Below are 14,991 nucleotides of genomic sequence, written 5' to 3'. Positions count from 1 at the left end.
CAGCATTATTACATTATTAACTACATTTTCTTTACTCTTTCCTCCTCCACTGGTGTCCACACCATCTCAAGATAAAGTGGATATTAGGACCTGCTTCAGTTACAAACCTCTATGGACAAGATGGTGATGGATATTAATATGCCACTCTGTCATTTTTATTGGTTCTGCAAAGTTAATTTAACAAACAACTAGAGTAAGCAACATGTTGTTGTACAAATTGCATTCCACGTTGGTTCCGTTATCAAAATAATATACTTATACTGTCTATGCCCTGATAATGAGGTTTGTGCTCATTTTAATTCATTTATTGGAGAAAAAAAAAGAAGAATGTCTGTATCATTTATTTGTACTTCTGAATTTCTTGAAATACACTCTCAGCATCTACTGCAAATAATAAAACATAACCCTTATTAACCTTTATTCATATTGGTTTTCTCCTAATATATTCTCACCTATCTTCCCCTCCTTACCTATTGCTGTCCTAGTTTCTCTTTCTACTTCTCTCTCTTCCTTCTTACCCCAACAGAAACACATCCCATTACACCACACATCTCTATCTGTTTTCTCCACCCTATATCCTCCTTTTCTCAGTCTCAGCAACTTTTCAAACCTTTCACCTATCATCAGTCTTCACTTCCTCCCATCCACCATTTTGGATCTCTGCACCTAATTTCTCTTCATCTTTTTCAAACCTTGGATTTCAACCAGACTCCATTTATTTGCTTCCCTCCCTGCTTGCGTTCACCTTCTTCCCCACAAACCACCTCCGTAAAAACATCATCTGTCTATGTTTACGCTCCCCCACCCGTCCCAATTTAGACGCACAATCTTTGGCAGAGACTTTTACTTTCATTCAGTTTGTCTTCAGTTTCTTGTTCTGCAGATCAGTGACAATTGTCTTCCATTTCTCCCTGTGTTTCTTCCATTCAGATTTTCCTTTTGGTTTACTGGCTACAGTAGCAGCCCATAGATCATCTCAACATGTGCTCACACTGCTGCCTGACAGTTGCTGAAGCAATCTGACAGGTACACAGAGAATGGGAGGAGATGAATTGGGACCACAGGCAGAAAAAATGCTGTGACTCTGGACAAAATATTTGAAGAGCAAAGGAGATTTTACACAATTTTAATGTTTGAACGCTAAAAAGCTTAGCAAAAATGCACGAATGTTTGACAGGAAAAACAACTGAGGGTGTTTTCATCTTAAAGAATGATGTGAATCTTTATCCTGAGGAGCTCAAGCGCTGCTTTATAGGAATGTAATTTTTTTTTTTACGTCATTATTATGAACCCACAGTATGGCCAGTCAGTAATATGTCTGTTTTCAGTATTTAAAGTCTATCCCTGCTAATTTAGAGAACTTTATTAACCTAAACCAGAGTACCAGGGGAACACCCCCCCACCCCCACCCACACACACACATGCAGAAGGAGAATATACAAACTCAATGCATTAAGTCCTCAACTTCACAAGACAATCACACCAAGCATACAGTCACGATACATTAATATTTTTATCAACTTGCACACACTTTTAGGTGAAGCTGGGGTTTTTTTCCCCAGGAGCCTTTTTGGTTCTTTACTTCTGCTCGTTCCTCTGTTACGTGCACCTATCTTATGAAACAAATACTTGATGGGCACAAAACATTCTCCAGCTCATTGATAAGCTCCCTCACTTCCTGAAGCATTCTGGGGGCTATATGAAGAACAGGCATAATTCCTGCAGTGTGTGTCCAAGCACTGGAAAGCAATAAACATAGAGAAAGAGCGAACAGGAGATGAGAAAGTGAAACCAGCAGAGCCACACAGCAGGAAGAGAAGGAGATGAGAGGGAGAGAGAGAGAGAGAAAGAGAGAGAGAGATGAGGAGAAGGTGGACAGGTAAAGGAAAGGAGAAGAGAAGGTTAGAAAATGTACAGAGAAAGACATATGAGTGTGTTAGGAGGGTAGAGGGTGAGGGGGTGCCAGGAATCACTGCAAGCAAGTGGGATGGAGCTGCAAGAGGCAGGATGATGAAAAATGGAGAGGAAGTGTGATAGAAAAAAATGGTGGAGAAAGTGGGGAGATGGGTGGAATGATATAGTCCCCCTTTTTCCGTCTGAATTTCTGCAGGTCCTCTAAGAAAACGGCTACACAGCAGTTACATAACCGCAAAAAAAAAGTCACTTTTCAGTTGCCACAGTAACCATTGACACACCATGGAAACCAAGGTTACAACTTTACAAATTTCCTTTTGCATAGAGTTACAGCAATGTGTAGAAAACAAAAATTAGGTATCATAGTCATCACTCTATGTGAAGTACCAACAGACTGGAGATTATGAGCCTGTTGCCTGGATTCTGTGTTGGATGCACCTGAACTGATCACATGAATGCAAACCATGACAGAAACACATTGGCATGAATAAATAGTTGTCTGCTTTCAGATTATTTTCTGTTACTACATGGTTTTTCTTTCTCAGACATTTTTTTCAGATTGTCAAACAAAACCTCACAAAACCATTTTGCATTTCCTAAGACGTCAAAACTGTTTGTGATCTGAAACATTTAACTGTGACAAGACAGCAAAGCCAGAAGACCTCTCTAACGGGGCAAATACTTTTCTCAGAACGGTTAATAGTGGTAATCCATTCACTCTGTATAACTGAAAGAGAAAATCATTACTCAAATCCACAGCTTTAATCACTGCTCTCTGCTCTTCATCACACATTCCCCAAGGCTCCCACCCAAATGACACATTACACCAGCCATTAAATTCCAGTAATTTGCCGGCTGCATTCAGCTATTCCCCATCTCTCCATCGATATCTTATTTTTTTTTTTCTTTCCCCTGAAAAACTCCTATCAAAGGGCTTCCCTCGCGTTCTCACAAAACCATAATTAACCTGGTCTAAAAATGGAAGGACTTGGCCCAGGCTACCTCTGGTGAAACCCGGTTTGTCAATTGTTTTGGACAGTCCATTAGACATGCCGATTGGGAGAGGAATCTCACTAATTAGGTGGTGTAACAAGGCAGAACAATCTTGATGACGCGCAGGCTCTCATTCAAAAAAGTCTGCGAGTCTGATGGAGCGGAAAGGGATGTTGACCTCATTTGAATTCGCAGCAACCCTCTTTTTACAGTGACGGAGGAAAAAAATGCTTGCTGAAATTAAATTCTGGAGGGAATACTTTATAAAAGTCCTGTTTAATTCAGGAAATCGTTGCCCTGTTGCCATTATTTGAACTTTATTTAGCCAGGTGATATCCCGTGGAGGTCAGAAAACGCTTAACCAAAGTCTGGCCAAGACAGCTGTATAGTGGTGCAGTTGGTGACATTGTAGCCTTGCAGTAAGAAGTTCCTGGCTCTGGATCTCAGCCTTTCTATATTGAGTCTGCGTGTTCTCACCATGCACGCGTGAGATCTCTCCAGATACTCTAAGTTGCCCTTAGGTAGTAGTGCGTGCATGCATGGTTTTACTCCTGTAAAACCATGCATGGTTTACCTAAACTAGTAAACTAGTGACGTGTCTCATCCAATGACCCAATGGCGACCCCGCAAGGACAAGCGGGCATAGTTGATATAAATGATGGATGAATTTGAGATTTTAGCTACTACAGAAGCCCATGTTGGTCTATAATGTGTTAAATCATGGAATAAGTATGGATTTTAATACTGTTGCATTTTACTGTTAATTCTGTTGTATTATAATACCGTGTAGAGTCTGTTGTAGCGTCCACTCCGGAGTCTAGAAACTTGTTTTAAAAAGTGTGTATCAGCAAGCAAAATGAGGATTACTTAGTTAAGACTTTGTTCAGTCTTAATTATTTCAGGTGGAAAGTAAGAAACTGCATTGGGGCGGTTTAGTACCAGCTCACAAATTCATGTTGAGGCATCTCAGATGGGTTTTAGACGTGTAATAGATGTCTGCGTTCAGCCAAGGTTTGCAAAAATAATTAAATGGTGTCAGAGTTGCAGATCCAACTCATCAGCTCTGTGTCTCAAGCTCAACGTCTTTCTTTCATTAACTTAGACTTACTTAGACTTAGACTTAGACTGACTTTATTGTCATTTTGCATGCACAGGGTGTATACAGAACGAAATTTCGTTGCACACGGCTCAAACTGCCAAGCAGAACGAATGACAGAGCAGGGCCACCGTACATGTCAGTGACCAGTCCTGTTTGTGATTCATGTCTGTTACAAGTGCAAGTCTTCCATCAAGTGTGCTGCATGTTGGAAAATGACCATTCCTTTCACAAATAACTTCAGGAGTTTGATTAAAGACCCTATCATACCTTAGCCACACCTGGCAGAGCTCAATCTTTCCTTGAAACACAAATTTCTGATAAGACAGCTAAAGAGCTAAAGAGGTCTCTAAAGACCATCACCTTAACTCATCGGACTGTACAGAAAAGAGTCTACAAACCAAGGACCTTAAAAACAAGTGCCATAATGCCCAGTTCTGGTCACTACAAAGAAGTTCACCCTAAAAAGTAGAGCGGAAGAAAACATCTAGGAAAATTCTATTACCTGACCAGCTCACCACCCTAGAATCCACCACAAATTTCACTGTGTATCAGGGAGTGCTTGGAAAAGATTCGTCACCATCTACTTAAAAAAATAAAGTTGAAGCAGAACAGTACCAGGCAACCTGACAAGCATGCCGGTAAATCCACCGAGGACCGTCTGAAATTCAAGAAATGCCGCGGAAAAACCCCTCAAACATCTCAGCTGAAATGGAGGAGTGGGACAAACGTTCTGCGCTCTGATGTTAGAGATTTAGATGAATCATCTCACTGAAAGTATTTTAGGTAACATTAGCGATTAGAGGGTAGAATGTCAGAACTTTTCCCTCTGGGAAAAAAACTTGTATTTGTTTATATTTTTTTTGCTCAATGTGTAAAAGGAATCTAAATCCTTCTTGTTAAAGTGTAATTCAATTCTTTTCTTTCCAGGTATAAGAAATGCTAGTTTATGCTGATTATGTGATCATGTACAAGACCATGTTAAAGTACATATTGTGATTGTAATATAAGTAAATAATTTACTTTGAACTTTGTAATATGGGACAGTGTCGAGCATAATACCAAATACGATTAACGACTAATCTTTCACAAAGACTTGTGAGCAAATTTAAGGACTATCACTGAGGGCTTCTGTACAAATTTTGCTTATATTTTGTTTACCAAAGCTGTATTGAAAGAATTTTTTTTTTTTTTTAGAAATGAAAAATTATTTGTACAACAGTGTCTCAGATTGCAATAACGTTGCAGCTGGTTAACCTCCCAAGACCAAGCTCATTTCTTAGATAAAACTTTCCCAGAATTAATTAAGCTTTGGAGAAAATTGGAACAGTTGTAGCAATTCACTGCCAGTGAGTGAGAGACCTCCCACACCCTGCAGCGGTACAGTCAATGATGATTGATTACTCCGTCAAAGTCTCATAACTACTCTCATTATTTCTTCCAGACTCATACTCTGACTGGGGTCAACAACACACTAGACTAATCACAACTTTACATCATATTATTGACTAACAAAATACCTTCAAATTCTCATTTAGGAATTTTAAGGTGTTGCAGTTCGCTTTGGGCTCTATTTACTGAAGTAAACCTCGCTAAAACGTACATGTGACTGCACGGTCAAAGGTAGCGCACCTCCATGGTCTTTCATGTTTGGTAATTGTCTCTCTTTGTCTTCCTGGAGGGTCAGAGAATTGATGGCAACAAAATTTCCTGGGGACACTGTACTCTCTGTAGTTTGAATCTCCTCTATTGTGTAACATTCTTAATTGGGTCTTAAAACGCCTGTTTAAAAGCAAGGGGTAATTACAGTGTCAGACCACTTTGGAAAAAAGTCAGCACATAAAAGTGTTAATCAGGCAGTCAGGAGAACTGCTTTACTATTGTAATATTGTCAGACAGTTGAGCGCACCACGTAGACACACCAGGCAAAAGACACACATCTGCTCATAAATATGAAAAGCAGGAAGTGCTGCGCACTCTTTCTGCTTTTTCTGGCTCAACTCCTTTCCCTCGTTTCTTTATAGAATTGGGACTAGTGTGTATTAATGTTAGAAAATGGCAGTCAGAAGGGCTGGTACAGGACGGGGAGGAGGCAGCACAGTAGGAGGTTTTAAATATTCCCTCTGTTAGAACAGAGACACTAAAATGTCTGCTAAATCTGGCAAAAAGACAGCTAACTTTGACCCATTTAACCCAGTGATGGACATCACTAGTTATCTGACAATTCAAGTCAGCAATTATTTTGAAAAGCACCTCATCTGGTAAAGGAGGGTCCTGTTTACTTGAAGCTGAAATGACTGATTTCTCCTCTGGTTGTAGAGCGAGCCAGTAACTTTTCATCATGATAGAGGTATAGTTAGAACTTAATGAGTGGAAAAATTTATGGATGAATAGTGCGAGTAATATGCGGTCAACAATCATGTCCCATTACTAAATAAAGGAATGAACCAGTGACTATATTTCAGTACTTTACCAAAATAAAAATATCAGATAGCTATTTTTACATCGTCGGCTCCGCCCCCATATTTAAGCAGAGCAAACAGTGTTATAATGGTAGCAGTAGTGGAACTCAATGTGCTATCCTAGACATTTTTGAATAATTTTAAAAAGACACTTAAATGTAAATACCACATTTACTGCAGCACATGTTGTCATGCTGCCATAGATCTACCGTTGGAATTTCCACACATAAAATCAAGCATAGCTAACTGCACTTATTGATCTTTGATGCGACTTTCAATAAGAGTCGTTATCACAAAAAATGGGATGTTTGCTACCAGTTACCTTCTTACAGACGAACATGTGGTAGTTGCCTTAGATCACAGTATTATTCACCTGTATGAGGTCGGCTGCAGGCCTTGATCAATTTATTGAGTTATTCCAGACTCCGTTTGGGTTTTGGAAATGGAATAAGTTGTATTCCACCCTCTTCACGTTCTGGGTAACAACTGTCGGGATTGCATGTTGAAAATAGGAAGCCATTTTGAATATGGCTTCCTATTATTTTCCTCAAAATCTTTATGACCACAGCGTGTTACCAATGACCAACCTAGTAATGTCGACGGAAGTTGAGTTCTTCCAGATAGGGGGCATGTACTTCGGGACAAATACCGACCACTTATTGGCCAGTTGCTGACAATCCAGCAGTTTAAAGAGGCGGTAAATACAAACTCTGTACTATTATTTCCACACAAATTACCTAAGCAATTTAACAATCCACAACCTGTAAACATTATTAAAATAAATATGTGAAAGTTACATGGAGTATTGCGAAACAGAGAAAAATCTGAAGCCGATGGTTCAAATTAGGAGACACGCTTCAAATTACTACAGTAATTACCAGGCGACAACATACGATTTATAACAAGCATCACTCCCACACCACACAGTAGCAGTGACGGACAGGTGGTGACATTAGTCACCTGGATGGTTGCACAGTTGTAAGGTTGACAGAAGGTGTCATTCGCACACAGCCACCATTGAGCACAGCGAGTCAATGTTTCCACACATTTGTAAAGAGAAAGTAATCTATATATAGAGATGCGTTGATCTTAGCAACAGTGTTTAAATTTGTAATACTATTAGCAAAATGCACTCAATGTTATGTAACTTATTCTGAAATAACGTGTGCTAACCTCAAATGCATTTTACCAAAGATTGTTACTTTATCCCTCTTCTGAATATAGGACACATTTATAAAGGTAAGTACATATCCACTGTGTTCTGAACACCATGAGTAGCCTCAACCTTTAAACGGTAGCTGTTGACATGGGTTGCAAACGTGGCAACTTGTGTTATACAAACTAGCTGAGGTATGAAAAAGGAGCGCAGTAAAACCTACTGGAAGCACGAAAACAAATACTCTCCATTGAAGTTCCACCAGTAAAAATATATAAACCTTTTCTCTGAGTACAAATGAGATCTTGTTAAAGAGCTGCCCGCTTGAAGGTACAGCCATTTATCACTCTCTCCGACCCTAATCTGGGCGATGAATGACCTCGAAGGGGATCCCATGGTGATAAAACCTTAGTTCTGCACTAATATTTGCTCTTGACCAGGCTATCAGACCCAATTTGTACCGTCAGGCTCTACTGCCTCCAGGTCCTCTCCATCTAGCACTTCTGATCCAGCGTTAATTTCCTCCACCTCGCCAGCTCAAGGACAGCAGCTCACTCTTTGGAGCTTGACAAACTACTTGTGCTGCACAGAACCACTCTAATTCTCTTATGTGGGAGCAGAGCTCGTGCCCATGCAGGCAGCAGAAGCTTTTTTTTCTCTCTCTTCAGTTTCCCACTAGACATACTGTACACTAGCCTGTTCTTACATGTACAGTGATGCTGGATCAATAGGTATAGGGGCTGAAGTCTCATTGGATATCTCTGATTATTATCAAGCTTCTCTCGATGGTAGGAACATGTTTCAGAAGGCTGCATAATGGCTCAGGTGAGAGAACAGTGTTATTACCATGGATGTAACAATTTTAATAAAAAAAAAAAAAGTAGGAGATACTGCCGCACAGGGAACAGGTAGTAGACGATCTTGTGAAAAGAAAGGTTGAGGTAGATTTAATTTAGAACATGAAGAATTAAAAGGGGGAAATTATTTATTGTATTTTGACAAAATCGGTAAGTCACTCTCAAATCTTTGTACACATGAGAGTGCTTTGCAAAAACATTCATACTTCCTATGGATTCTACCATATTTTTTTCACGAGCCTCAAAGAATTTGATTAGGCTTTCATGTGACAATGATGCAAATTTGCATGGAATTGTGAGGTGGAAAGAAATGATACATGGTTTAAAAATGACAACAAAACTCAGAAAAGTGCTGTGTATTATTTCCTCTGATGCCCTTAAAGAAAATCCAGAGCCGTCACTAACCTTTAATGGTCATTTGAGTTGAAAGTAGAGTACCCTATGTACGTATTCTCAGAGTAAATGTGGCAAGATTGGGTCATGAAATGGCATCGCAAGCTTTAAATTAGTCACCAAGGTAAAATGCATTACCTGAAAATTGAGAGAGCAGGATAAGAGAAGCAGCCAAGAGAGCTACTACAGCTCAGGAGGAGCCACTAACACCACACCTCAGATGTGAGAATCTGTCAACAGTTCCTCACCGCACAAAACTGGCTTTATGGAAAAGTGGCAAGAAGAATAAGAGAAGTGTAAGCACAAACGTTTTTCCAAATTCTCACACAGTAAACACTAGTGTGGGTCAAATAAGACCAAAGTGGAACTTTTTGACCTATATGTAAACCAGTATATGTAGTCACACAGAACATACCATCTCCATGGTAAAACAAGGGAGTCGTAGCATCATGCTGTGAGGATACTTTTACTCAGCAGGGACATGAAAGCTGATACCTAGAAGTTTTAATTTGCCATAAAAAAGTCATCCCGGAGCTACAATTTCACTTTTTTTTTTTTAACATGTCCTGTCCAGCGGTGTAGCACTCTTCCCAATCCCCCACCAAGCTGGACTCTCCCAGTGTTCCCACCTGCCCCCCACATCAGCAACAGCGTCCCACAGGATGAAACCAAAGGCCACCCATCACCAGTAGGTGACCAAAGGAGCCCAGAGAGATTGAGCTAATGTGGAAGCAGAATCTGAATCCTTTAGTTCAAATTGATCTTTTCAAGTGTTAGAATAGCCCAGTCAAAGTCCATTCCTTTGTCCAACTGAAGATCTTTGAAAAGACATGAAAATAGCTATCCATATATATTCTTCATTCAATACGTCAGAACGCGACTGATTTTGCTAAGCAGGATGGAAGTTGAGACAAACAGTAAGACGATTCACAGCCACAAACTGTTTATCAGTGAACTGCATAAATTCAAGAGAAAAAAGAGAGAAAAATTTGGTTGCAGCATTGCTACATGTAAAATAGTTCGACATGTTTCACAAGCGTTTCCCATTTATTTCTGACACCAAAGTTAAAATATAAACAAGCACACCTTCAAACTTTTATCCAGGCTAACAGCGTGTTCTTAAAGGTCGCTAAAAGATAAATTACATTACAAGAAGAACAAACACAAAGAAGATTTTTTTTTTTTTTAAACTTTTTTTATGTAGATAACGACTCTTAGATGTGAAGCCCTCCAGAGTTTAGAGGAAAGATAAAAGAAGGAAACTGCTTTTATTTTCTTGTTGTGGAGTGGCAAACTTTGATCCCTCGGGACTCTGTTTCAAGACCAGCCATGACAGCAAAACCAACCGGTCACGCTGGCAAATAAATGCAATTTATCTTTAACGCGGGCTGAAACTTTTTAAAAAATCCAGTGAGACCGAGGGAGAACCCAGTTAACCCTTATCGCCGCTGTCCGAGGTGCTGAAACCTCACCACTAACAGACTGAACTATGCCTCCTTCTCCCTTCTTTTGAAGCTTAGTTGAAGTATGAAAACATTTGGATCCAATATTTAAACTGAACTGAAGACAAAAGATCTTTTTTCTTCTCAGCAAACATTATTATTATTATTATTATTATTTGTTTGCTATTTTGAGCCCATCTGAGCAGCCACGGATCGAGCTCTGCTTTGTCGAGCTCCTCGCAATCAGGCCAGCAAACAAAATTAAAGATCAGATAAATAGTTTAGGTCAAACTTACGAGTGCCATCAAACCGTGTGGCTATTGTGTCCAGAAACGTGTTCTGCGGCGCTAATAATCCCTTCATCACAGGCATTTTCCCAGCCTAATGTCGAGGTCCCCATCAAAGTTACTGAAGAGAGAGAGAGAGGGAGAGAGAGAGAGAGAGAGCGAGGGAGAGAGGGCGCAAGTCGTCCGGATGCGTGAGGCGCTCTCATTAAAGGTGCTGCCGAAGCTCCGAGTGAAAAAGCAGGCAGGCGAGCGACCCAGTCAACTCAGCAGTACAGCGAACCCCGGCTGGGGGGGGGAACAGTGCACGTCATGCGCGCGGCCGTTTCACAGCGGCCCGTGGTGACGACGGAGGAAGCAGGAGCCCGCAGCTGCAGATCACCTATAACAGCCAGAGGCGATGGTGGCAGACTGAAACTTTTCTGTCATCGTTGCGATAATTAGTCTGACCAATTCTTGCAGTGCGCGCTCTGCCAGGACAGGTGCGAGTGAAGCCACAACGACAACAAAAAAAGAGAAAGTTTTATAGAAAAAAAATCATTCAGATTTGACTACATTTTCTGTTGCATCTTCACAGTACGTGAATGGGCATAAACAAGAGGGCTGTTTTTTTTTTTTTTTTTTACATAGCAAGACAAAAAGAGAGTGAATAGGATTCATCCATCAATTCATCACGTTTATTTGAATAAGAAGGTGATTTACATCATAAAAACACACAAAAAAAACCCCATCAACAACTGAAACATTACATTTATGCCAAATGTCGCTGTTACACATTAAAATGTATCCTCCCACTTACGTAGACTTTGAATGTGCAGAATTGTGTCATCGCTTTGTTCACGCTTCTCCCTCCCAGTGTTCATAGGAATTCCTTGAGTTGTTTTTTTTTTTTATCACCACCTGCTGGTCCAATGTATAAATGTTGTGCGTGGAGCTGATGTGTCTCGAGAAACGCTCAGTTCAAAAATGATAGTTGCACAATGGCGCCCTCGTGTGAGCAATTGGCTGCATGACTATTCTTAATGTAGCCCTGTTTCTGAACAGGTGTTCCGGGCTGAATCCCATCCCTTTCCGGTTGTCCCTTAATACTTATTTAAGGGATTCACATAAATGTTCCACTCCGCCAGGAAGGTGACACATCATCAGACTCTTTGGATGTAAACGTATGTAAGCAGCTATAAATCACGCAGTAGATGTCAGAAAATGTTGTTTTGCTTATTAGGGGAAAAGGAAGATAGTTTTGATGGAATGTTCTTTAGCAAAAGGATTACCACCACATCTCAATCTCACTCGAATGTCATCACGATCAATTTGACTGTAGACCCAGAAAACTCTTCCCAGCAGCAGTGAGAATTGATCTCCGCTCAGGTGAACTTGTTCCTGTTCTATCATACAGGAACAACCCTGAATGAATGGACAATCTGTTCCAGGTCATTTCATTTATCCTGAAATGGTTTTTTTTTTTTTTTGGTTTTTTTTTTTAAGGAGATAAACTGAAATCCAATTACAGACTCTTAGCCATCTGAAGCCTTTTGAGTAAAGATGTTAGAAAGCTCTTTAGATCTTGGTTTGATAATAATAAATGTTACTAGCAGAGGGAGCAGCATCTCCCGGAGCAGATTTTAATCCCATGTAGAAATCCTGACATAAAAATTAAACGGTTTGAATCACTGAAGACATAGAAAGACATTTATAACTGTGTTATTGTTATTCATACATTTATTTATTTAGTTATTTATAATTTTAAAAAAAAAAGGCTGGGGAAAATAATGTAATTCATGTGACTGTGAGTTTTAATCATTTCAGCTATTTATGTAAATCTGAAGTGTTTGACTATTTAAGTACAGCTAAATTTTTTAAAAACATATTTCACATGGGTTTTATGTGTGTGGTTGTGACCTTGCCCAGGGTTCACTTGCACTTCTTTTTTCGATGACGGAAACTCAATTAGCCTTATTGCTCCTGCAAAATCTCCAGGTCCATCACTGCTGGCGTTTATATTTTGGAGCATTTACAATTGATATTAAAATAATTGCAAATCTTCAGTTTCTTCTGAAACAACAACAGCAGAGATTTCATCTAACATCTCTTGCAGCAACACGTGTAAAATGCTTGAACAAGTATTGATAAGCCTCGACTTGACCACCCTTACAACCTCAACTATTTTATTTTACTTTAATTCACACAACAGATCTCATCAAAATAATGTCCTGTCGTGAAGATCAGGAAAAATAATTGTTCAAAATGTTACTGATAAAATTTTAATTTACGGTGTCTATTATTTTCAGACCACCAAAAATAATAGTTATGAGTTTTATAGGATATCTCTGCCTAATGAAACAAACTGAATAAAAGATTCAGCAAATATCAAGAAGCGTCTTGGCTTCATGCACCAAACCATTCACATACGCCTTGGAAACGGGACACAACCCACCTCCATTCTAGATCAGCGACACCAAATGCCATCAGTCAGGCTCCGTGACTCCTACTCAAATCCTCCGCAAAACAAAAAGGCTGTAACTGCGGTGATGTCAAAGTTTAGTCATCAGGTGCTCTAAGGCTCACCGCAGCAAAGCAAACATCCGCTGAGCGACTTCAGACGACCTCACAAACATTCAGACAAACCCATTCAGGATGCGCAGCTGGAAATCTGTGACTCACGTCCCTGAGGCGAGGCACCGAGAAGTAGCTAAGCACCACTGAGTTACTTCCATGAACGTGGCGGCTAATAAGATTAAAACTGACAGCCAGCAGACAGGGATGTTTCACCTGACTAAATAAATAGCTAATGCATCATTTAATCCTGATCACTGTTCCAAAACACTTCATCTGTACATGTGTGCCATTATTAGTTCAGACTGAAGGGAAAGTTGAGTCAAAGTTAAGTTTCCGTGGCCTAAACAGAAACTTTATTAAAGCTCCATATTTTACAGTGTGCTTGCTCCAGTCCGTCTCTGGTATTCCTTCAGCTTTCAGCCAAAGTATATTTGAGGCTCCATGTAAAAGCCCACTTGAACTGACTTACAGGACTGTCTTTGCTGTAGAGGCATTGAGCTAAAATCAGTATTAGGATTTCCCTTGACTTACTTTCTGTACATGGGCAGCGGCTAAGTACAGCGGTCTTTCAAAAGTGAATAAACTTCACAGGCTCAACTTTCCAGTTTCAAAACATTTGGGGTGACTTCACTGTTCATACTCTTTTCTTTCATCTTTTATTGTTTGCAGGAAGAATGATTTCAGTGAGTCACTTGTCGCTTTAAACATCTAGAGGTCACTTAAGATGCAAGGCGCTTCAACAAACTGGAAAATGTTTGACGCTTAGGGTTAGCGATAGCATCAAACATTTCTGCTCTTTCAGAAATGTTCAGGCCTGTTTTATGAACAGGCCTGAACAAGGCAGGCCTGTTCATAAAAAGGTTACAAATATTAAATTTTACAGTCCTAGGATTATCACAACCCTCTTTTGCTTCGACATCCACAGGCTGTAATATTAGCACTATGGCGATGAAACTGTTATATGAAAAAAAGGTCTGGTTACTTGTTTTCAGAAAACGCCATAACTAATATTTTGGAGACGTTTTCGAGTTTTCAGTAAAGGAGTAACGAGCATCGAGTCTCCACACATACAGTACAGACCAAAGGTTTGGACCCACCTTTTAATTCAATGAGTTTTCTTTATTTTCATGACTATTGACATTGTAGATTCACACTGAAGGCATCAAAACTATGAATAACACATGTGGAAATATGCACTAAACAAAAAAGTGTAAAACAACTGAAAATACCCCTTATATTCTAGTTTCTTCAAAGTAGCAACCTTTTGCTGTGATTACTGCTTTGCACACACTCTGCATTTTCTTGATGAGCTTCAAGAGGTCGTCACCTGAAATGGTTTTCACTTCATAGGTCAACCTGCCCTGTCAGGTTAATAAGTGGGATTTCTTGCCTTATAAATAGTCATGAAAATAAAGAAAACCCATTGAATTAGAAAGGTGTGTCCAAACGTTTGGTCTGTACAGTACATCCACATGCCAGCTTCGTACTTGCATGCACTTTGCACCGCAGTATGCGAAACAGATTTGAAACATCCGCGCGGGAACATACTTGTGATCGAATGAGAGCAAGGAGTCAAAACGCGGAATGCAGAGAGCCGTGCAAATCCGTCCACCCCGCCAACGTGCCAACACGATCCCTCCACCCATCTAACAGCAGCAGGCTCACTAACCGCATCATGAGTTTATAATAACCACATCACATCCGAGGCGAATGAGGCGGAATGAAAATCTAACCTAATTTGGGGGGCAGGGGGGATACACGGCTGTGTAAGTAGTAGGGTGTCCCCCGAGACAGGGCTCCGATCTAGGGAGCCGTGTGCTGCGCTGGTAGCCTGCTCT

The 14,991-nt window shown here is 40.1% G+C and overlaps 1 protein-coding gene across 1 annotated transcript in view; it reads right to left on the bottom strand.

The window, feature by feature from the left end:
• Positions 1-11,004, bottom strand: part of kcnh8 (potassium voltage-gated channel, subfamily H (eag-related), member 8) — a 61,162-nt gene extending 50,158 nt beyond the window's left edge. Inside the window, exon 1 of the mRNA XM_028037253.1 lies at positions 10,610-11,004. Within this exon, the coding sequence (XP_027893054.1) occupies positions 10,610-10,685 (76 nt within the window). The 5' untranslated portion in view covers positions 10,686-11,004. The remainder of the gene's footprint in view (positions 1-10,609) is intronic.
• Between the last annotated feature and the right edge of the window lie 3,987 nt (positions 11,005-14,991).

Source organism: Xiphophorus couchianus, chromosome 13, assembly GCF_001444195.1.
Source record: "Xiphophorus couchianus chromosome 13, X_couchianus-1.0, whole genome shotgun sequence".
NCBI classification, from domain to species: domain Eukaryota; kingdom Metazoa; phylum Chordata; class Actinopteri; order Cyprinodontiformes; family Poeciliidae; genus Xiphophorus; species Xiphophorus couchianus.
This window is presented reverse-complemented; position numbering and strand designations above follow the sequence as displayed.